General features: G+C 41.2%; 1 protein-coding gene across 3 annotated transcripts in view; it reads right to left on the reverse strand.

Annotated features, from left to right (window-relative positions):
- LOC133128375 (myelin-associated glycoprotein-like) overlaps window positions 1-18463 on the reverse strand; it is a 33225-nt gene extending 14762 nt beyond the window's left edge. The window contains exons 1-10 of one of the 3 annotated variants that reach the window (XM_061241829.1): window positions 18421-18463; window positions 15503-15591; window positions 13968-14315; window positions 13262-13573; window positions 12797-13066; window positions 12022-12291; window positions 11639-11935; window positions 10735-10822; window positions 9927-9990; window positions 6226-7774 (exon numbers count right to left, since the gene is read on the reverse strand). In XM_061241829.1, coding sequence (XP_061097813.1) covers window positions 7181-7774; window positions 9927-9990; window positions 10735-10822; window positions 11639-11935; window positions 12022-12291; window positions 12797-13066; window positions 13262-13573; window positions 13968-14315; window positions 15503-15548 — 2289 coding nt within the window. In that variant the 5' untranslated portion in view covers window positions 15549-15591; window positions 18421-18463 and the 3' untranslated portion in view covers window positions 6226-7180. Of the gene's footprint in view, window positions 1-6225; window positions 7775-9926; window positions 9991-10734; window positions 10823-11638; window positions 11936-12021; window positions 12292-12796; window positions 13067-13261; window positions 13574-13967; window positions 14316-15502; window positions 15592-16964; window positions 17350-18420 lie in introns of those variants that run through there. The other 2 variants (XM_061241837.1, XM_061241845.1) reach the window with 2 other exon arrangements.
- Window positions 18464-24645: the final 6182 nt, after the last annotated feature.

Raw genomic sequence — 24645 nt, forward strand, 5'->3', positions numbered from 1 at the left:
CAAGTACAAACTCACGCAAAAGAGGAAGTGCTCATATTTATGTGGCGTTTTGAGGAACATGTGTTGCTGTGTATGGTGTATGGTATATACATAGAACACGTGTGGTTAACGTGAAATTTCCACTCATTTCTGAAAAAGCTACTGAACTTCAACTTTTTCTATGTCATGATACAAACTAATTTGGCTTTATGACACGGTAACAGAGAATCCAATCAGCATTAATGCCCAAACACAGTCAGCAGACTGAAAATGAGCTACTGCAGGAATACATCTGTTTACATTGTATTTAACCAGGATCTGGCATGATGTTACCCAACAAGATGGTTCATAGTCAAGTTCCAAACATCAGAAAGGGAATGTGACAGTCGTGTAACATAAATTACAGAGCATAGCAGAGGTTAAAAGCTGAAGCATACCTTTATCACTGAATCATTCATTAAATTATTCAAATCAAATTCAAAGTTTTTGTTTTTGCAGATTGTTCCAACCATGAAATATAAAGTAATAAAGTATATAAAGTTGCATTGTTTTGTATGAATGTGGTGTTTTATTTTGAAGCACTTTGTAACCCAAGTTTTAAAAGGTGCTATATAAATAAAGACTGACTTGCTTTCTTATTTCCGTTTACTCCTTATGGAAACACCTTTTCTCTTGTATGTGCTATGATTCAAATGTTATTACTTTTACTGTCCTTTTGAGACTGTGCTTCTCTGCGTGTTTTTACTGTACTTCTTCCCACCATCATGTACATAACACAGCAAGCACACACACACCCACCCCCACATACACACACACACACATCCACATACACACACACGCACGCACACACACACACACACACACACACACACACACACCCAGATACATTCACACACAAACACACACATAGGCATGTATTCATGCATGCACACACACATTGTACCAAAGGTACTGACCATCATTGACATAGTGTATGAATCACTACACTATAAAGACGATGTAGTTACAATTTATGTAAAAATATTACAATATTATGAACAATTTAAATAATTATTAAATGCATTAAACTAATATTAGAGAATGTTGTTCTATGGTAAATGGTTGGCATTTATATAGCGCCTTTATCCAAATCACTGTTCAGTTTACGCTTCTCATTCACCCATTCATACACACTCACACACCATGCAAGGCACCAACCAGCTTGTGTATCGGAAGTATGACTCGTGTTTCAGAAGTAATCAATTATGAACCATCCATCCATCCATCCATTATCTGAACCCGCTTATCCTGATCAGGGTCGCAGGGGGGCTGGAGCCTATCCCAGCATACATTGGGCGAAAGGCAGGAATACACCTCGGACAGGTCGCCAGTCTATCACAGGGCACACACACCATTCACTCACACACTCATACCTACGGGCAATTTAGACTCTCCAATCAGCCTACCGTGCATGTCTTTGGACTGTGGGAGGAAACCGGAGTACCCGGAGGAAACCCACGCAGACACGGGGAGAACATGCAAACTCCGCACAGAGAGGCCCTGGCCGACGGCAAACTTTTATTTATTTCACATGTCATGTCGACAGATTGACAGAGCAATCATAGAAGAGAATTGTTGTCATACTGTATATACAATAGTTTTTACCTTAACCCCTTCTCCGGCAGAGACGAGTGTATACGTTTTTACCAAATGTGTTTTTTTCAGTCACGGACGAGTAAACACGTCTAAACACGTTTATTTTCAAAATAAAATTTCAACCACAAAAATGGGAAAAAATGAAATACAAGTTATTTTTCATAATCAGCATAAAAAATACTATATTAAAGATTTTTTTTTTATCTTCTGAAAATTACATGTTTTTTCCAAAATAATTGGTGGGGAAAGGGTTCATTTAAACAAACCCAATATTAATGCCCATCCAGTCTTTTCTTTATCATGGCATCACAGAAAATACCTAAATACCTAAATCATATCCTGCTGTAGGTTTTCTGTAGGTTTACTGTAAAACCTACAGTATTTTAAGATAAAGTTAAGGGTATCAGAATGGAGAAAGAATGAAACACTTAAAAAAGCGTCTACAAGCGTCTCTCTTTTTCTAACCTCAATGCTCTAACCTCAATGCTGTGCACTTTTTTTATGTAGTCTAAAACAGGAAGTGAAACATAACAAGCTGCCCTTTCATGCAGTAGTAAAAAAGTTTCACATACGTCTGCACAGATCGATAAAAAAATATATTATGTTTCGCATCTAACAGCACATTTCCATTCACATTTATTTATTTATTTATTCATTTATTTCACTCTTTAGTCAAAATTCCATTTGAAGGACAACTCTTGGTTTCCTCTTTGAAAATTCACAGGGTTGCAGAAAAACAAGTAACTGCCAAATTTACAGTGAGGTGCAAAGATTTTGGCACCCCTGCTCAAAATGCCTTTTGCAATTAATATCTAAATGAACAGAAGCGAGCCTGATCTCTAAGTCGTTAAACATGCCACATTTCTTCAAATTTAAAGCAACATCACATTTATTTTAATTCTATACAATAAAAAAAATTAAAAAAAGTCCCAATGAAAAATTTTGTTCATGTTTATTTGGCATTATAGCATTTTTAGGCCCCTTTTCCTTTTTACAATTTTTAAACAATAAAAAATTGTTGCCGTTTAGAGTTCACGTTTGCTTTTGATCATGTACCGATTCATTGTAACAGACAATTAATTAGACAATTAGCCAATTAGCCCAAATTTTTGCACCTAACTGTAAGTGACAACAGACACAGACACACACACACACACATACACGCACACACACACACACACACAATTATTTAAAGCAACACCTTAGTGCATAACCTGGCAGTCTTAGGGCAATGCTTCTGTTCATATTGAGAGTAAAATGTGAAAAAAAAAAAAAACTCTTTCATTGCTAAATGAAACTCAGCGCTTAAAGTGTAAAATTAAAAATATGTCCAATTATGCCTGCATTCTTTGAATTATAAGTGCAGCAAAGTCAGTGTGTTTCAGAAGAGAAAGAGGAGGAAAGGATGGAGAGACTCACCTTCAGCCTTCTAGACAACCTGGAAACATGAAAATCAGAGAAGAGAGAGAATGTATTATTGCCTCGGTTTACACAGTATGCCTCTACAGACCTTAATCATTTACTGTATGGGGTAGTTTTCATTTTTTAAATATTTTACCGAAAGCATAAATAGCCTCAAAAAATAATAATCAATTTTTGTGGATACATAATTAAATAGTCAGCATGCAATTAAGTTTTGCTATGAGAATATAATACAGTGGTGGGCTTTGCAATCCTCAAAAAAAAATAGTCCTGAAGTTTGCTCCTCACTCATTCCTAAAATATTTTGAAAAACATCATGGCACTTTACTTGTTTACAGAAATGCAACAGTGAAAGAGTGTTTTATGAAAATGTTAAATTGTGTAAATATCATGAATACATCATATTAAGCATAGGGACATTTTGAAATGCAATCACCCGACAGTGTAAGTATGACTGATTGTTTCAAACATTAATGAGTAACATTAATTGTAATTAATTAATTAATCATTCATTAATTTAGGACATTCCTACATCTGCTTGTCTAGCATTCTATAATTCCTCCCACACCAAGCCCTACCTTGCAGCAGGCAGCCAATGAGGATGAGTCTCTCTGCTCCAATCATGTCTCAGTATTAGTGAGGAGCAGAGGCACTGGGTGGAGCTGATCTGAAGAGGTGAAACAATAGGCTCAAATGCTCAAATGCTCCAATAGGCAGATGGTTTGTGGGAACCACCTATTCAGTCCTGTTATCAACCGGCAGCATGGGGCAGATTGACCAGATAGAAGTATGCCTGCATTATTTGTTCTGTCTAAATCCTGTTATTCTGTTTCATTACTTTTGTATTTAGGGAAACTATTTGCACACAATTTAAGAAAGGAGCCAAAAAAAAGTTCAGATGATTGTTATTACAATTTCCATCCATCCATCCATCCATCGATTACCTTAACCCGCTTAGTACAGAGATCAGCACTGCATCCTCTTCCTGGGGTTGACACCCATTAGATTCCTGCCATTACACTTTGTCTTGCTTTTTAAAAAATGTTTTACAATAAAACATTAAGCTGCTTGGCAAATAAAATGAGATGTCTCATTTTTCAAACAAAACAAGGATTTGGGAATTGAGGGGAGGGCAATCTTAATTCCGTCAATATCCAGTCTCTCTCCCCTGCAAACTGAGCCTCAGCCTGCAAAGTACACTCACACAAAAGATGAACTGCCCATCCCAACACTTGGGAAGTGATGATGTGAATATTTTTTGCCTAATAGTCATATAAAACATGTGACCATAAGCAAAATTACCTCCTATCCATGAAAGAGTTGTGGCATAGTATTGCTCAAACCTCAATGAAAAATGAATGCCTCTTCAATAAACAATAACAGAAATATTTATATCTCCACTTGATTCCCAACAAAACCAATACAAAGAATATGAGGTTCTAGTACTTAGACAGTAAATTAACTAAAAATTAAACAAAACTAAAACCTTCAGAGCAAGGCCTCGTCATCAGGGCTAGCCAATAACGGTCAGGCCAGTGAACGGAGAAAGCAAGTACAACCAGGAAGTAGGCAGAACAGTTGTTTTATTTCGGAGTCCAGACGAGCAGAGTTCCATCACCAGCAAACAATCACAGTGAAGACAGGCAATGCTGTGGTTGTGGTCTCAGGGAAAAATTTCATACACAGAGAAGCAATCCAGCGAGGTTAGGATACCAAATCGGAGTTCAGGAATCAGAAACAGGCTCAGAGCAGATAGTGCAGAAGACACATAACAATCAAGTAAAGTAATGGTGCGGACTTACAGGTACAAAAACAGAGAGAGAGATTGAAATGACAAACAGGTTTGAGAACGGGCATGAGGGAATGGAGTGAGAGAGCTACGGAGCGGGAGTTCAGACAAAACTTAGAAGTGCATGACATGAAACAGAAAACGCCAAACAGGGAGCAGCACGGGATGTGAAACATAGGCTTCACAATGATTTGCAATTGTGAGATGAGCCTTGGTCTTTCTGACTAGCAGTGGTTTCCACAATGCTACTCTCCTGTGAGTTTTTTTTTTTTGTTATAATTTTTCTCATTCTAATTGTGCGATTATGAACACTGACTATAGCCGAGGCTAGAGAGGCCTGCAGTTAACACAACATGACCAATGATGCATTGTGGTGGCAGTGTTATGGCTTTGGTATGAGTGTCTTTAGAGAGGATGTGGCTGCAGACAACAGAAGCAGGATGAATGTACGTACTTAAATATCTTATCTTTTCAGATCCAGCCAAATGCTTCAAAAGCCGTTGGACAGTGCTTATCCGTGCAGCAGTTGCAGCAGGTCAATGACCTAATCAAACATGAGGCAAATACAATCAATTTTTCATGGCCAAAATGTACAATGTGCTTGCCTGGCCAAGACATTCATATAGCCTTACAGTAGGAGGCCAATGGTCCACTGCTTGTCCACGGACACACACACATACGGCTCAGGCGGTAAGAGCAGTCGTCTGGCAGTCGGAGGGTTGCCGGTTCGATTCTGCCCTGGGTGTGTCGAAGTGTCCCTGAGCAAACCCCCAAATGCTCCTGACAAGCTGGTTGGTGCCTTGCATGGCAGCCAATTTTCATTGGTATGTGAGTATGGTGAATGAGAAGCATCAATTGTACAGCGCTTTGGATAAACCATTTATCATTAACATGCCCATGGGGCACACATAAACCACACACCAGTGGAGTGGGTACTGGGGGGCCTATGTCCTACTTCCAATCTACTGTGTTACTGTTCAGGGTTTGACAGTGGATCCTGTCAGTTATGTCAAAATGTACCAGTGTCAGGGTTTGACAGTGGATCCTGTCAGTTATGTCAAAATGTACCAGTGTCAGGGTTTGTGAGTTCCCCCATATAATGCGGAAGCTACTGCTGCTCTAACATCCATTTCAGCTTGCCTTTAAAAATAATTTAGAACCAATATTAACCTTGCTACTGCATACACATTGGCTTAACTAAAGCAATGCTTAATATAGTCTGCAAGTTGGGTTTGTTTTTGTATGCTATTATGAGACGTATTGTATGCCTATAAGAAAAGACCTTGTCAGAAAAAGTGAAGACTAATCCCACATTCACATTGTAGGCTAGAGTACAGCACAGTATTGTGCTACCGTGACAAATATTATGAATTTACAACAAACTCACTCACACCAAGCTATTTCAGGAAAAGTGTTTTAATGATAATATTAAAAACAAAAAAAAACAAAAGAGCAGATACTGTAGGTAAAGGGGCGCCAGAGCAGGATGCATAACCTGCCCTCTTCTCACCAATTAAATTACAAATGCTCATATTCCAGGTCCACGGCACACTTCTACAACTTGGCGCAACACTTGGTGCCCAGATGGTCAATATATCTGTTTCAGAGCTATGTGGTTAGCATGTAAGCCCAGAATGTCAAATCAACATTTGAAAAGCCCTTATGGCCAGTCTATGACTGAATAAGAACTCTCAGTAGCAAAGGAGAAGGGACTTGGGAGGGCAAACGGGAGTAGCAAACATTCTTAATGACAGGTATTCTGAAAACCACTAAAAGATATATTTACAGAGATTAAAAATATATATATTAATGAAAACAGGAAATGAGAGAATGTGTTGTGGAGTCCACCACAGACCTCTGGTTCACAACCTGTACAATTATTGCTAAAAACGTATGTGGTAAAACAATGATAATGTCATATTTTGTAACACACAGCAAAGTAACATGGCTAAGACTCTTCACACATTGGCTTGCACATGGACGTGGGAAACAGTCATATCTGTATGGTAGCATAACGCAATGTCACATAACACTAATGTGAACTTGATGTTATATATCTGGATGTACATAGCATGCTGTGAAGGACCACACACTTAAAACTGGTGAATTAATGTGATGCAATGTAAATAAAAAAAACTGCCAAAGCTGTCACTTCTCTGCCAATATAATCATGACTTAAAGGTACCTTAAAATTTATCACACTGCCAAAAACTGTAACAAAGCACAGTAGCTTTTTCATAGGCACGTAATGTAACATACTGAAATATAAAACATTTGTAGCACGCTGTGAAGTAAATATTCTGGTATTTTGAGAGCAGAGCGCATCGCAATGGGTCGTAGTATCTCCGTGGCGTGTTACTGGAGCTTCCTGACCTCGGCGTACTCACTCTCCTCCACTCCCTTTCCACCTCCCTCCGTCAGGGGGCTCATGAGATCCACGTACATGTCCTCCTGCCCCTCCTCTCTCTGCTCCTCCTCCTCTGGAGCAGGGTTCCTGGGTGTCTCCTGCTGCCCCTGCTGTGCCCTCTTAGTGGGCCTGGAGCGACAGATGTTCCCGTAGGTGGCCTCCTCCACGGGGTCAGGGTTGATGGAAGGCTGCTGGTTCACATTCGGCGAACACTCCCCCTCCGGCTCCCCCTCCTGCCCGCCCCTCACCTCGGCTGTCTCCCTCTCTGCTCCCAGCTCAGCCGGTCCCTCCTTCTCCACCTCCACCTCCCCCTGCACCTCCTCACCTTCTTCTCTGGATGTGAGTCGGATCACGGCGTAGTCGGAAGTCAGTTGGGAACTGCCCCGGTTAACACCTGTTCCTTGATTGCCACCCGTGCTGCGGAGTTTGGAGAAATCCACGGTGGCGTAGTGTAGGGAGGTCCCGTTCCCCTTTCCCACGGCCCCCGGGTCTGACAGCGTGGTCTTGTTGGCGTTGGTCGATTCCTCATCTTGAGTGGCCATCTGATGACAAGAGGTCAAAAGAGAAAGAAAGGTGCAAATTTGCGAAATGTCCTTTTGAATAGATTTAAAAATCTTCAACTGAGAACTGCAATTGAAATTGTACTTCCCTCTAGGGTCGTTCTGCGCACTTAGCCCTGGTTATGGGTATGCACTTTGTTGTACGTACGTGAGCGTCTGCCAAATGCCAATAATGTAATGTAATGTAATGAGAAAACCAATCGGTGAATTTTGAAAATCCTGCTGACAACTTTAAAGAAATATCTGTTTTCAAACAAAATACACAACAAAAGCATTCAGATACGATTCTGTTAGTAAGGCATTTTCCAGAAGATTTTGCAGGCATCTGACATGCGTTCAAGACAGCAAACATTTGTGCTGAACTGTGTTTGCAGGAAATGAACATTTTAAATGAACATACCGTTTAGTTCGCCACCAATGCCTTTTTAATACAAATGGATGCGAATTAGGACTAACAATGCCAGCTAGCTGATTCGTTGCTTTCCTGTGATGTATTTTTAAATGCAAGAACAAATATTACATTCATTAAAGTGCATTATAACACCCTGTGTTTTCCCCATCAGCAGCCATTTCTGTTCACAACACACTACCTTTTCATTCACATTCGCTAACATTCGCTAACATTCGTGGCGAACACAAACAAAGTTTGAATATGTCGCCGAATGTTCACTAATGTCAGCTAATGTTTGCTGTCTTGAACGCATGTCTGTTTACAAATTTACCAGCGTCCAAAGAGTTAACATTTCAGTCTTTGACTTCGCTGTTCTGGGTAAAGTCAGACACGCGGTTCAAACTTTAACTCGTCTGTCATGAGGAAGGAAATGATGCCAGCGACAGAGGCCGAGCAGAGAAACAGACAGGCTTGAAGAAATATTCATTCATCACTCAAAAATATTTAGAAAAGTAATGTCCCAAATTGCCTACAGCTAAAAGAGAATGTTACCTTTAAACTGCCTTACCATTTATTCGAACGTTCTAACATTCATCATGAATGTACAAACAAAACCATTATAAAGCTATGAGCAGGCGGACTTTTGTTGTATTGTATGTTTTGAATTGTGTAAAATAATTTTGTTATAATTATGTTATTATGTAAATGTGTTACTAGGTTATATATCATTACAGGATTAATGTGATCATTAAATAATAGGCGGAACATGACTATGCTAGGATAGAGAGACTACATCTCAGTATTGGTTCCTTTCTCTATGCTGGTCTGGTATTTTGTCTTAAACCTCCTCCCCTCCTCTCTCTCTCTCAGACACTTCCACTTCCTCTTTCACTCAGGGCAGTAACATGTTTTGAGGGGAGCACTATGGGGAACATTCTCAGACCGCAATGTCTGTCAGAGCTCTTCAGAACCACAGATGCCCTCGTTCTTACAAAAATGCAAGGCACAGACATGGCCGTAGTGACTGTGCCAATAGTTTCCCCCTGCCTGGATTCTGAGAAGAACAAACTTTATTCTCCCTCCCCTGAGAGGCAGGTTAGGGCACAGTATTATTGGCATTTGGCAGACGCTCTTATCCAGAGCAAGTATTAACAAGGTGCCAAACAAATAAACATTAAATAAGTAACACTGCAGAACTTTACATACTGTATATTACAGCTGTACTCATGTCACATTTTATCACATGAAATGTTGCTTTTTGGAATATGCAGCATGTATAAACATAAGCATAAGCATATGTAAGCATGCTGTAGCTTCCCCAAGGCAGTGCAAGAGATGTGTTAGGCAAAGCTTTCCCAGAGCAGAGCAAGATATTTGTTAGTTATACTTCTTCTACATTACAAAAAGTAAAAACAAAAAGTAAAAACAAAAAAAGTAAAAAATAAAAAATGTGTCAGTGCTTTTTACAGTATCAGCTCTACCTGTTCATTTATATTCAAATTCATATTCTTATCCAGCAGGACCTGCTGCCTTATTGTCTAAAGTTTTGAGAATGATTCTCGTACTTTTAGAACCCTCATCTCAATGTCCATTAAGGCTGTATTGCATATGGTTTCAGACATAAAAGTTCACTGGTAGAAGTGTGTTTGTGCTTTTCTTCAAGCACGTGTCCGTGTGTGTGTTCCATGTGAGTCTGAGTGTGTTTGTTTGTTTGTGCGTGCATGACGCTGGGCTCAGACTCACCCCAGCCATCAGCATGAGCCCTTCAGTGTCCTTCATTTGAGAACCATGGCTGTGTCTCTTTTTCCTGAAAAAAACACACCCTCACTGCCAACATACAGCACACACACCCCACCCCACTTCCATTATAATCACAGAGATCTGTTCTACATTTAGGCTGCTCTCCAGCAAAGCAGCACACACACATCATCACACCACACAGGAGTGGTCTGTAGCCGCCCTCCCTCTGCTCCAGGAGAATTAAAGGTATAAAGACCGAAGCAGCCAGAGAGCATCCACCAATCTCTGCTGGTGCTGTTCTGCTGGGTGTTATCAACATGCTTTAGGCTTCATGTACATCTGTCTTCTTTTGGTAGTAAGGAGACATCACCACCATCTTGTCCCTTATCTCTGCATCACATTAGATTGCCAACACATCATTTACAGTTACATCCTTTTTGCTAGGTTCCACCCCAAGATTAATGGTGATTACCTAAAAAAACTAATTATAATGATGCGTGAATTTGACCATGATAACATGGTTCAGTTACACTTTTTATTCTTCTGGACATGGAAATCCATTCTTCTGAAAATCCATCTCTAATTCTGAAAGAAATTTTCCAGCGTGACATGTTTGTCATCACCAGGGTAGCCACGCGCACTCTTTATGAGAAAGCGATGAAGCATGTCTCAGATGTGGGAGAGGGCAAGTATCATGTCGATATGGTTAAAATGATTACCCCAGTGGTAGGGTTGAGTAAAATGACACAGTGACGTGGAATTACGGTGGCGTTTCCCTTCATACCGACATTACAGGCCCCTTTTCTCTTACTTTAGAACGAGCTGCATTATGAGGCAAATACACATCATGGCACCGGCACCAGCAGCTGCACCAATCAGCAGTGAGGGAATGCTGAAATCTGAACAAAGGACATTTGAGTTAGATACCAAGAAACACACTTTGCACAAATAATTGGTGTTTATGCACCCAATCCCAGTGGCATAGAGGCGTGAAAATTAAATAATTTGTGAGTTTATATTTTCTTTAACCATTTATTTGAAGAAAGTAATTTTATGGAACTGTTTAGTTTTCTGAAGCTTACTGTACTCCAGAAACATCCATCCATCCATCCATTATCTTAACCCGCTTATCCTGAACAGGGTCGCAGGGGGGCTGGAGCCTATCCCAGCATGCATTGGGCGAAAGGCAGGAATACACCCTGGACAGGTCGCCAGTCCATCGCAGGGCACACACACCATTCACTCACACACTCATACCTATGGGCAATTTAGACTCTCATATCAGCCTAACGTGCATGTCTTAGGACTGTGGGAGGAAACCGGAGTACCCGGAGGAAACCCACGCAGACACGGGGAGAACATGCAAAGTCCACACAGAGAGGCCCCGGCCGACGGGGATTCAAACCCAGGACCTCCTTGCTGTGAGGCGGCAGTGCTACCCACTGCACCATCCGTGCCGCCTACTCCAGAAACAAAGAAAATAATATGTTTTGAGTAGGAGGAAAAAGGAACCCCCAATCCTGATCAATGTTCTAAAAAATAATGTCAAATGTGAGGAAAACAGAAGGCTTAGTTAAATTATTTGCTTTAACTGAGTATCGGTCTGGACAGTAGAACAGGAGGAACAAGATTATTATTTTTTGGCATCAATATGTGCACCTCTATATTGGTGCATGCTGTCTGCATATTTAAAGGAGAGAAATGTGTCCATTTACCTGAGTGTTGCTGTGGAGACGGGACACTGAGCTGGAGGCTGGAGGTGCCGAGAGCGTTGGTACTGAGGCAGAGGAGAGTGGCCGTGTCTCCCTGTGAGTGGCGCATGGTGAGGGAGCTCCTCAGGCCTGTGTTCCCCAGCTGCTCCTCCCTGATGACTCTGTCAGTAGAGTTAGTGACCCGCAGTCCAGACACACGCCACTCCATGCTGGGAGAGGGATTCCCACGGCTCTCACAGGAGCAGCTGATCTCTGCTGCAGTTCTGCTGCAGCTCCCAGAGCCAGAGATCTGAGGCATGTCTGAACACAGGGTGCCACAGTTAGTAACAACACAGTTCTATACAGTATAAAATGAATATGATATAATTATCAAACACTGAACCTACATATCAAATTCAGCAGTACAGTTGTTGAGTTCTCCTTGCCATGTTCATTCTGTGCTTCACAGTAGTACTGTTCACTGCCACTGGACTCAGTCACATTGAAGGTGAGATTCTGTCCAGTTCCTACAGTGTTCATCTCTGTCCCATTCACTCTATACCAGGTGTAGTTCTGCACTGGTGGGCTGGCTTTACTGCTGCAGGTCAGAGTCACTGAGCTGCCCTCTAACACTGAACCAGAGGGACTGACTGACACTGAGGTGTTCTTAGGAGGATCTGAAAGAAAAAAATATTTGTCTTTTAAAAGGCACCTGCCTACCGAAGAGTGTTTCTGATCTGTCAGAAAAGTGTTCGAGAGTTTTTCTTCATTATGGTGAGAACTGTTGAATGAATGAAGACTAGATGCTGAAAATGTTCTTGGAACTGCACAAGAAAAGTGATTGAATTCAGCTGACTAATCAGTAGCCAACTATCCAATTACTTTTGGTGCTATTAAGTAGGGAGACTATGGATGAAATTGAGGTATGTCCGACATGGATCATGCAATGTGCCTGTAGCCTCAAATTAAAGGTGACAGTCTGCAGTCTATTCATTGTTTAATTTCAAATGCATTGTGCTGGTCTAGAGTGCCGAAAGAACAGAACTTGTACCACTGTCAAATATAAACAGATGCCACTGCACCTGTACATGTTTCTGTGATAATAACATTATAATAATAGAAAGAAAATATATTTCACAAAACATTCAAATGAACATATAATTGACACAATGGCAAACCTACAATCAACTCCCAGCTGCACAGTTGCTGAGTTCTCCTTGCCATGTTTATTCTGTGCTTCACAGTAGTACTGTTCACTGCCACTGGACTCAGTCACATTGAAGGTGAGATTCTGTCCAGTTCCTACAGTGTTCATCTCTGTCCCATTCACTCTATACCAGGTGTAGTTCTGCACTGGTGGGCTGGCTTTACTGCTGCAGGTCAGAATCACTGAGCTGCCCTCTAACACTGAACCAGAGGGACTGACAGACACTGAGGTGTTCTTAGGAGGATCTAGGAGGTATGAGAATACAAATGCAATTTGTTTTTGTTGCTAATTCTGTACAATGTATTAAGCATGGGAACAGCTTGAAAAAATATGATTATTATTATTATTATTATTATTATTATTATTATTATTACAATTATTATTATAATGCCTTGATTTACTCAATCTAAGAATAATACTGTGAAATGTAGCTGTCTTACATCGGACTTTGAGAGTCAGACTGGCCTCAGACATCTTCTGATTGCCTCCTTTTTGCAGTGTGTAAAGTGCCCTGCAGGTGATCTTCTGCTCATGGTGGAGGTGGGAAGCAGTGAAGGTCAGAACAGAAGACACAGATGTGGTTTTATCCTCATTCTCTTGCAGTTGATCCACACTGTCACTCAGCCTGGGGGTCCATGTCAGATTTGGGGGGAGTTTGGGACAGGGGGCTGCAGCAGAGCAGCTCAAACTCACAGAGGTCCCCTCCATCACCTCCACCTTCTCTGTGGTTAACTTGGGTTTGGGTGGAGAGTCTAGGAGACATGGAGACGTGAGGATGGGTTACTGTCTGTCTAAGGATTAGAGTCAGACAGAACTCACTAATTACCACATGAACAGTGTTGGATGAATACACATACAAATTAAAACAGAAAAAGTGAATAAGACAATTTGACAACAACATGAAGTACAATTCTTTCGGCAAATAAACAGGTAGCAGCCCAGGTTGTCAAATGTTTTCTGTACTAGTTCATACTCTCATACGTTCTGCAACGCCATGCCATTCATGTATGAGATATTTACAGTATATTTTGAAATTGAGCTTTCTGAAGAATGGCCGCTTAACTATACACACTCACATTACATTACTATGTACATTACTACTAATAAAACAAACAAAAATGTGTCATTGACCAGAAAGGGCACTACCTGTGATATTAAGTTCAAGAAATGTTTCTTTATAAGACCATTTGATGGGTTCATGTAATCTTAAGTGATATTTATCATGAGCATGTTTTGGAAGGTTCTCTAGGAGTGTAGTGCAGTTCTTGCGCTGCAGGTCTCCAGTGAACGTTCCTTGCGGAAGAGATTCAGATTGGCTTTTAGAATCAAACATAACAGTATCATCCTTTTTACGAAGCCATTGTATTGTAGTCTGTGGCAGATCTTTTTCCCAATTAGACGGGATATTAAATCTGCAGGGAATCACCACACAGGATCCATTCAGAGCTTCTATACTCTGAGGCATCCAGACTGCCCACTCTCCGCCCAGGGCTCCTACAACACACAACACAGCTCTGTCACAATATTACACTAGTGATCCTACAGCACACACACAACACATCTCTGTGTCAATATTACACTAGTGATCCTACAGCACACACACAACACAGCTCTGTCACAATATTGCACTAGTGAACCTACAGCACACACACAACACAGCTATGTCACAATATTACACGAGTGATCCAAAAGCACACACAACACAGCTCTGTCACAATATTACACTACTCATCCTACAGCACACACACAACACAGCTCTGTCACAATATTACACTACTCATCCTACAGCACACACACAACATAGCTCTGTCACAATATTACACTAGAGATCCTACAGCACACACACAACACAGCTCTGTCACAGTATTACACAAGTGATCCTAAATGCTCAATACAGATAAATACGCTTGCACGCTAGCATGCTTTAACATGAGTAAAATCATTGTAAATGCAAGACTTCCCATTAAGCCTATGGACATTTTGACATCCATCCATCCATCCATTATCTGAACCCGCTCATCCTGAACAGGGTCGCAGGGGGCTGGAGCCTATCCCAGCATACATTGGGCGAAAGACAGGAATACACCCTGGACAGGTTGCCAGTCCATCACAGGGCACACACACCATTCACTCACACACTCATACCTATGGGCAATTTAGACTCTCCAATCAGCCTAACCTGCATGTCTTTGGACTGTGTGAGGAAACCGGAGTACCCGGAGGAAACCCACGCAGACAAGGGGAGAACATGCATCCGCACAGAGAGGCCCCAGCCGACAGGGATTCGAACCCAGGACCTCCTTGCTGTGAGGCAGCAGTGCTACCCACTGAACCATCCGGGCCGCCTACATTTTGACATGCCATTACATTTTTAAAATAGTTGAATGACAAATCAACCTCAGTGTATATATGTTCCCGATTGGGCTTGTGTGCTCTTTTAGAGTCCTATTAATACCAGCCATTTTTACTGTGTAGACAAATGAATGATTGACAGTGACTTTAGGTTGTATTCCTACAAATGTTCCTACATATATTCATTCATGTAGCCAACTGCTTTCTTCCTGCTTTAGTTTCACAAAGTAATTCATATTAGTATTTGGTCAAATCACCCTGAAAGCACTCATTGTTTTATCCCCCTACAGCAATGAACATTCTATAACCCCGCCCACACCAAGCCCTACCTTGCAGCAGGCAGCCAATGAGGATGAGTTTCTCTGCTCCAATCATGTCTCAGTATTAGTGAAGAGCAGAGGCACTGGGTGGAGCTGATCTGGAGAGGTGAAACACACTCATCAAATGCTCCAATAGGCAGATGGTTTGTGGGAACCTCCTATTCAGCCCTGTTATATACCGGCAGCATGGGGCTGATTGCACAGAATTTTACCTGCATTTTAATTGTTCCACTGAAATCCTGAGTTATTCTCAGTCGTTGTATTTTTATTTTTGAAAGCTATGATTACGCAGGGGGCCCTGTAGCGTAGTGGTTAATGTACGTGACTGGGACGGTGGTTCGGTGGTTCAATGCCCAGTGAAGTCACAATGAGATTGATGATACACAGTTATATATTCATGTGCTGATGAGAGAACAGGCTCCTCTACCCAAGTGGCCTAACTGCTGTGCCGTAAAAGATGAGTCAATGAGTCACTGAATAGTGTTTCATCATTCAGATAGTCTATAGCATCAGATTCAGAGATTATGCTGTACATGCACATATTGAAAAGTTGACCATTTTTAAGAAATGCTTTTTTAATTTATTAATTATTGACTAAAATGTGAGCACGCTCAGATTCCTTGCAACTCATGTTCATATGGCAGTAGTGTTTTCAGTGAACATTTAAATCTGGGAGCAAAGGACTTCTGCATACCACTGTTGTTACACATGTTTACTTGCATTATTGTCACCTTGTTATTATCAGCTTTGACCAGCCTGACCCTTCTCCTCTGACCGCTTTCATTAACAATGTGTTTTTGCCTGCAAAACTGCTGCTCGCTGGATGTTTTTGGTTTTTTGCACCATTTTTGCACTCAAATGTAGTGTGTGAAAATCACAGGTGTTTCTGAGATACTGCAACCACCCTGTCTCACATTTCTTCCCTATTCTGTCATTTGGTCTGAAAAACACCTGACCCTCTAGATGCATTTCGTTGCTGCCACATGATTGTCTGATTAAATATTTGCATTAGCAAGAAGGTGTGTAGGTCTACCTAATAAATTGCTCACTGAGTGTATGTAAGTGAGATTGTAAGTAGTATGTATACAACTGTGTAAACTAGCAATGCATATAGTGCAAATGAAACTAGACGACAAACATTATTGTGTTGCTCATTGGCATCACAGCCAAGATGTTCTTACAAAATGAACTCCATCTGAAACTTGTGATCGCGTGTAACAGAGAGCCTCTTGCCGTCATGTGTTGTTGTCATGTTGTGAATCGTGCGCAGTTTTAAATCTCCGAAAAGATGCATGCAATAGCTCAAGGTGCAGCGTCAAAAATAGCTGAGACAGACAATCATACACTTGATGTAATGCTCCATAATCAGTTCTATATTAACTTTTAAACCAGGTCGGTTGTGCTTTAGATTACTTTCAACAAGTTCATTATTTGTGCAGGCTTTCTGTTTTTACCAATAACGTAGACTCACCATGTTTAGAACTCGAAGTTAGATCACGATGATCCGAAGAGTGCAATGTTGATGACAAATAAATAAGAAATTACTTCCAGATCAGCGTTTCCTTGTGTAAAGCGTAATTCCTTAGGTTTTCATAAACACTTGGTACGAGTCACGTACGTGATCCGTTTCAGCATACAGTGAAGAGGTAATGGTGCTCTCCCATGACAGTGCGGCGGGGAAGCTTCCATAATAAAAAAACTGCCATAATCAAGAATCTGCCATAATCATAATCATAAACCACATTCCTCAGGAAAAACACTACCATTGAACGGATGCTAACTTCTGGTGGAAGCGGTCGCTTCAAGACGGTAACGTTAGCCTATGTTTGTTGAAATAAACAATTATTTTTACGAAATTGATGTGGAGCATGTAATGGACTTGCAAATGGACTAAAAAACTATTTTATGTTGCACTGATACACGGCTATAATGTATGCACGTATGCTGCGCAGTGATATGTTTTACAGTTCGCCAGTAAACGAAGTGAAACGTTATCTCTGCTCCGTGCTTTATTATTTTATGTAGTTGTGTTGCCAGACGGAACAGAGCAAATTGTTTTATTTGGAGCATTGAGAGTGAGTGACCGGTGTGTGCAGAGGCATGCAACAAGCAAATCAGAACAAACTGGAATACAACTGTATTTTCAGATTTGTCACAATAATCAATCTCACCAATCTTCAACATCTTCGTCACAGTGCTAAAGGAACTAAGCTAACGGCTAGCTAGGGATACTCTTTACCAGTTGGGTGCTGAAGATACTGAGTGAGGGTAGACAGCACTTGACGCCCAAATACGAAGTTAAACATCAAAATGTAAGGCTTGTTGTCAGCTTGAAGAAATGGTATCTGATCTCCAGCAACAATCTATAATTTATTGTGGTAGCTGGTTTAATGGAATAGGTAGCGCCGTCTTGAAAGAATGTTTTGACCAAGTTCGCTGTCGATCGGGGCTTCGGACTGGAGTCGGGTAGATTTAATACCTTTTTCTTTTTTTCTCTCTTTTTTTTCCACATGTTCTCATTGTGAAGCATAACTGATTTATAGCTGGACGATAGACGAAAATTTAAAGATTCCAAATCACCACTTATCTCATTTTTTTTTATATACCAGAAATCGAATCTGATGCAGTTTCTTAATTAAGTGTTCTGTAAAATTGAGTACTGTGCTGTCACCCCCCTTTACAGAGTAGCGTCACGGATATGTGACATACAGCGTCAATGCTCAAATAATAATTTCATTATTATAATATCATTCGGTAAAAAACGAAATCACAGCCATATCGTATCGTGAGAAATACACTTGCATTATTGAGAGGATGCATGCGCTTCAGAGCAGTACTTTTTAATTAAATGCTATGCCAGTGGTAGCCTGAAAACATAATCAGTCATTTGACTGAGCCAAGCGTTACACAGGAAGAAATCGACTTACTGTAGCACAGAAGAATATCCAATCTCTCTCCACTCAAGAGCACAAGTACAAACTCACAAAAGAGGAAGTGCTCATATTAATGTGGCGTTTTGAGGAACATGTGTTGCTGAGTATAGTATTTACATAGCACATGTGTGATTAATGTGATATTTCCACCCATTTCTGATAAAGCTAGTGAACTTAAACTTCTTCTATGTCATGATACAATAGTATTAACAAAAATACAAAATTTGCGTTACAATTGTTGCTCTGATCATTAAACTACTTTGGCTTCATGACACAGTAACAGAGAATTCAATCAGAATAAGCCAATCAGCATTAATGCCCAGTCAGCAGACTGTGAAAATGAGCTACTGCAGGAATACATCTGTTTCCATTGTATTTAACCAGGATCTGGCATGATGTTACCCAACAAGATGGTTCACATTCAAGTTCCAAACATCAGAAAGGGAATGTGACAGTTGTGTTACAGAAATTACAGAGCATAGCAGAGGTTAAAAGCTGAAGCATACTTTTACCACTGAATCATTCTTTAGATTATTCAAATCAAATTCAAAGTTTTCGTTTTTTGCAGATTTTTCCACCCATGAAATGCAGAATAACTGAAACCCAAATTTTAGTTGAGGGATGAGGGGTTTTATGAAGTTGCATTGTTATGTATGGATGTGGTGTTTTATTTTGAAGCACTTTGTAACCCAAGTTTTAAAAGGTGCTATATAAATAAAGGCTGACTTACTTTCTTACTTACGTTTACTCGAGAAATATATATTAGAATTAGATCCTTATGGAAAGACCTTTTCTCATGTATGTTCTGTGATTCAAATGTTATTATTTTTACTGTCCTTTTGAGACTGTGCTTCTCAGCATGCTTTTTACTGTACTCCCTCCCACCATAATTTACATAACACAGCAAGCACATACACACACACACACACACACACACACACACACACACACACACACATATGCATGCATTCATGCACGCACACGCATACATTGTACCAAATGTACTGATCATTATTGACATACTGTATGAATCACTACACTATGAAGACGATGCAGTTACAATTTGTTTAAAAATATTACAATATGTGTGATTAATGTGATATTTCCACCCATTTCTGATAAAGCTAGTGAACTTCAACTTCTTCTTTGTCATGATACAATAGTATTCACAAAAATACAAAATTTGCGTTACAATTGTTGCTCTAATCATTAAACTGCTTTGGCTTCATGACACAGAAACAGAGAATTCAATCAGAATAAGCCAATCAGCATTAATGCCCAAACACAGTCAGCAGACTGAAAATGAGCTACTGCAGGAATACATCTGTTTCCATTGTATTTAACCAGGATCTGGCATGATGTTACCCAACAAGATGGTTCACAGTCAAGTTCCAAGCATCAGAAAGGGAATGTAACAGTCGTGTTACAGAAATTACAGAGCATAGCAGAGGTTAAAAGCTGAAGCATATTTTTATCACTGAATCATTCATTAGATTATTCAAATCAAATTCAAGTTTCAGTTTTTTGCAGATTGTTCCACTCATGAAATGCAGAATAACTGAAACCCAAATTTTAGTAGAGGGATGAGGGATCTTATAAAGTTGCATTGTTATGTATGGATGTGGTGTTTTAATTTAAGCACTTTGAAACCCAAGTTTTAATAAATAAAGACTGACTTACTTTCTTACTAATGTTTACTCGAGAAATATATATTCAAATTAGATCCTTATGGAAACATCTTCTCTCATGTATGTGCTATGATTCAAAGGTTATTATTTTTACTGTCCTTTTGAGACTGTGCTTCTCTGCGTGTTTTTACTGTACTTCTTCCCACCATAATGTACATAACACAGCAAGCACACACACACCCACCCCCACATACACCCCCCCCCACACACACACACACACACCCACATACACACACACACACACACACACACACACACACACACACACACATACACACACACACACACACATACACACACACACACACACACACACACGCACGCACACACACACGCATGCATTCATTCACGCACACGCACACATTGTACTAAATGTACTGATCATCATTATTGACATATTGTATGAATCACTACACTATAAAGACGATGTAGTTATGAACCAGCAAACTTTTATTTATTAATTTCACGTGTAATGTTGACAGATTAACAGAGCAATCATAAAAGATAATTGTTGTCGTACTGTATATACAATAGCTTTTTCCTTAATTTAAACAAATCCAATATTAATGCCCATCCAGTCTTTTCTTTATCATGGCATCACAGAAAATACATAAATACTGAAATCATATCCTGCTATTAGTTTTCTGTAGGTTTACTGTAAAACCTACAGTATTTTAAGCCAAAGTTATGGGTATCAGGATGGAGAAAAAATGAAACGCTGGAAAAAGAATCTAATTTTAACCTCAATGCCCTAACCTCAATGCTGTGCACTTTTTTTATATAGTCTAAAACATGAAGTGAAAGATAAAAAACTGCCCTTTAATGCAGTAGTAAAAGTTTCACATATGTCTGTAATGCAGTCAGTCAGCACATTAAATAAAGACAGATAAAACATTTTTTAATGCTTCGTATCTAACAGCACATTTCCGTTCACATTTATTTATTTTATTCTTTATTCAAGATTCCATTCCAAGGACAACTCTCTGAAAATTCACAGGGCTGCAGAAAAACAGGTAACTGCCAAATTTACAGTGGGGTGCAAAGATTTTGCCACCCCTGCTCAAAATGCCTTTTACAATTAATGTCGAAGTAAACAGAAGCTGTAAGGGAGCAGGGGCGGGAGACCAAGAGCGACCGGGAAGGGATCACAAAGTTACCAACGATAAGTTGGATAACCACTGGCATAGGCGAGGAAAGAACGGAAAAAGGGAACCAAACTCTCCAGCGATCAGCCAACAGAAAAACTGACCTGAGCAATACTGGTCAGGAAAAACAAAACGATAATTCTTTTTTATCGAACGGGCTAAACTTTATGCGCCAAACTCTGCCACTCGCTCTTCAAAACAGAAGCGGAACCCAGAAACAAAAAAAGGGAAGGTTCTCAGGACCTAACCAACCGAAAGGAAAACAAACTATGTCCCTAAACCTCTCTATTTCTCATTTCTAACTGAATGCTTCTCAAGATTAAAAGCAATTCAGTCTTCAAAACTCTCTGACTCTACACCTCTATACCTCTACACCTCTACACCTCTATACCTCTATACCTCTACACCTCTACACCTCTATACCTCTATACCAGCTCTGTGTACGTGACTGAAACACCAAAGCTCAGAGCAGTGCCTGGAAGAGACTTAAATAGGTCTCCAAGCAGCTGACCTGCGATCGGTACACCACTGGGGTCGAACAGCCAGTGCGCCGGCGCCAAGCGCTGGGGAAAATAATTAACTCTGAATATTTTCCCCTCACATATCTCAGAGCGGCACCTTGGAGAAAGGCCGGGAGGAGTATCAGCACCAAGGACAGCGGCCCCGAGGCGAGACGCGTGAGGAATGTGACTGGAAACTACTAAACCTCCTCTGATTGAACAGGCACAGCTGCGCCGAGTTCGGGGAAGGGAGCGGCAACATTTAAAAGGAGAAAACAAACGCCAAGCGGGGCTCATGACGGAGGAGGGTTACCCGGAGCCCGAGTGAGTAAACCCTACTATTGAACCCCGAGCGAGTAAACCCTACTATTGAACCCCGAGCGAGTAAACCCTACTATTGAACCCCGAGCGAGTAAACCCTACTATTGAACCCCGAGTGAGTAAACCCTACTATTGAACCCCGAGCGAGTAAACCCTACTATTGAACCCCGAGCTAAACCCAGATGTCCCAAATTTTTTGGCCAGTGACCTTTTTTTCCGTTTTTCTTTTTGGGTTTTTGGATTTTTCCTTTTTAGATTTAGATTTTTTTGAAAAGAAAAGCACCTGTGGTGGCCAGGGATCGGGGATCGGTACACCACTGGAGGGACACAGCCAGTACGCCGGCGCCAGGAGCTGGGGAAACTGATTAACCATGTATATTTCCCTACAGGCCCGGTGCCACGGGGGGGCGTTAGGGGGCGTCGCCCCCTCAGACGACACTCCCCGCCCCCTTAGTGAAGATTAATTTATTTTGTTATAAATACTTTTTTAATGTGCAAAATATTTAAATACTTATTTCCAAACATTAATTGCCCAACTCAATTTAACACAACTACTTATATCCAAAGTAACAGTATAGCCTACATTTGCAAATCAATTTCATTGGTTGTTGGGGTGACAAAAAGTGTTACATTTTGTGTGGAGTTCGCGCAGTCTCATACTCTGTCATTATGACCGAGCACTAGTCTAGCTGTACGGTTTTAAAATGGATATCCGAAAATGGATTACAAAGGGAGTTTCAGTTGCAAGAGGATCTACATCAGAGGACCCTGGACCAAGCAAAGCAACAACTGACACCAGCACACCAACCACTGTGGGTTGTGTGGGTTGTGTAAAAACCACGCTGTCGCTCACTCCTGGGAGTCCTGCTAATGAGAGAGCTGTTGCTAACAGTGCTAATGTGAGGCTTCAGCCTGGCGACCCTGGCCAAGAGAGTCCCGCTCAGCCAACCCTAAAGCAATATTCTAAATAATACCCTAAAGCAATATCCGAAGAGACAATTGAACAAAAATGACTGTTTCCGATCATTCGGAGGCACATGGTACAAGGACAGGGATTGGTTGGAATATTCAGTGGAAGGAGATGCTGCATTTTGTTTTCCTTGTAGAAAATTTGGAGGCAACGATTCAGCTTTTTCAACTGTGGGCTATACCGATTTGAAACATGCTACGGACAAGGCTAAGGGGTTTAGCAGACATGCTAATAGCAAAGAGCACCTCTTGTGTGTGGCTGTGTGGAAAGAGAGAGAGTTGCGATCTTCAACAGGCAGCGAAATTTCCACTCTGGTCAATTCTGAACAGCTCTCACGAAACCGTGTCTATGTGGCTGGGATTGTGGACGCAATTACATTCCTTGTATTAAATGAATTGCCATTGAGGGGTTCAATTGATGCCATAGACAGCCGGAATGCAACGGGGTGTGGGCTTTTCCTGTCGCGTTTTGGTTATACCTTGAAACAGAATAAAGAATTGGCTCGGGTTTACAGTAGCATCCCTAAAAATGCTACATACACATCTCATGACATACAAAACGAAGTCATTGAACTGATGGCTACGATGGTAACAGAGGAAATAGTCAGGGATTTTGGGAAGTCATGGTACACCATCAAGGTTGAAGGAACAAAGGACCCCACGGGTCACAAGAACGTCTCCGTTGTGATCCGTTATGTTGACGGTGAATTCCAAGTGAGAGAGCACCTTCTGGTGATGGTAAGCACTGACTAGTGTGACGCTCTGTCACTCGCTGAATTGGTCCTCGAAGAGGACAAATGTCGGCCTTGACACAGGCAAAATACTAAGTCAGTGTTATGATGGGGCCAGCGTGATGTCGGGAAAGGATGGGGACATGCAGAGGATCATTCAGAATAAATTACAGAGAGAGATCCCCTACATTCACTGTTTTAATCACCAACTCCACTTAGTGATCGTGCATGCTCTGTCCTGGAGGACGCATTCCGAGACTTGACGTATGCAATCTACTGTACAAATTCCTTCATGAACTTACTGTAGCAGCACAGTGTAGGGACTACAACTTCCACATTCCCACAGGAAAATTCCGCGACGTCCACCACGAATGACGTCTAACTTGGTTCAGCCAATCCCGTAATGGCGGGAGCAATAAACGGTCCCGTATAAGAGCAAGACACGTTCTTGGGATCTCTCTCTTCTGCTTCTTCTGTTCTTCTGCTTCTTCTCTTCGACGCACCCCTTTTGGCCATTCGCTTCAGCTCATCTGCTCCGAGACTCGGACAGAGGCTGAATGCTGCACAGCGCACTACCAGGCCTACGGACACACCCAGTTACCTCGCGGTAACTTCGTGGCCTATAGCGAGTGGAATCTGGTGTACGCGGAGCGCTACATCAGTTTACTCCTGCAAAGCTCAACAACGAAACAGCAACGAACTTTTACACCTGGAAAAGGACCAGCGGATCAGACGACAACGCGCTGCAAAGACGGGAACACCCCAGCCTGCGCATCTCTCCCGGACACCATTCACAGCACCATCGCCGCTCCTACAAGGACAGCACGTCTTTTGGATCCAATGCGTATGGACTCAGTAAGAGAAC

The sequence above is a fragment of the Conger conger genome, chromosome 1 (assembly GCF_963514075.1).
Source record: "Conger conger chromosome 1, fConCon1.1, whole genome shotgun sequence".
Taxonomy (NCBI): Eukaryota; Metazoa; Chordata; class Actinopteri; order Anguilliformes; family Congridae; genus Conger; species Conger conger.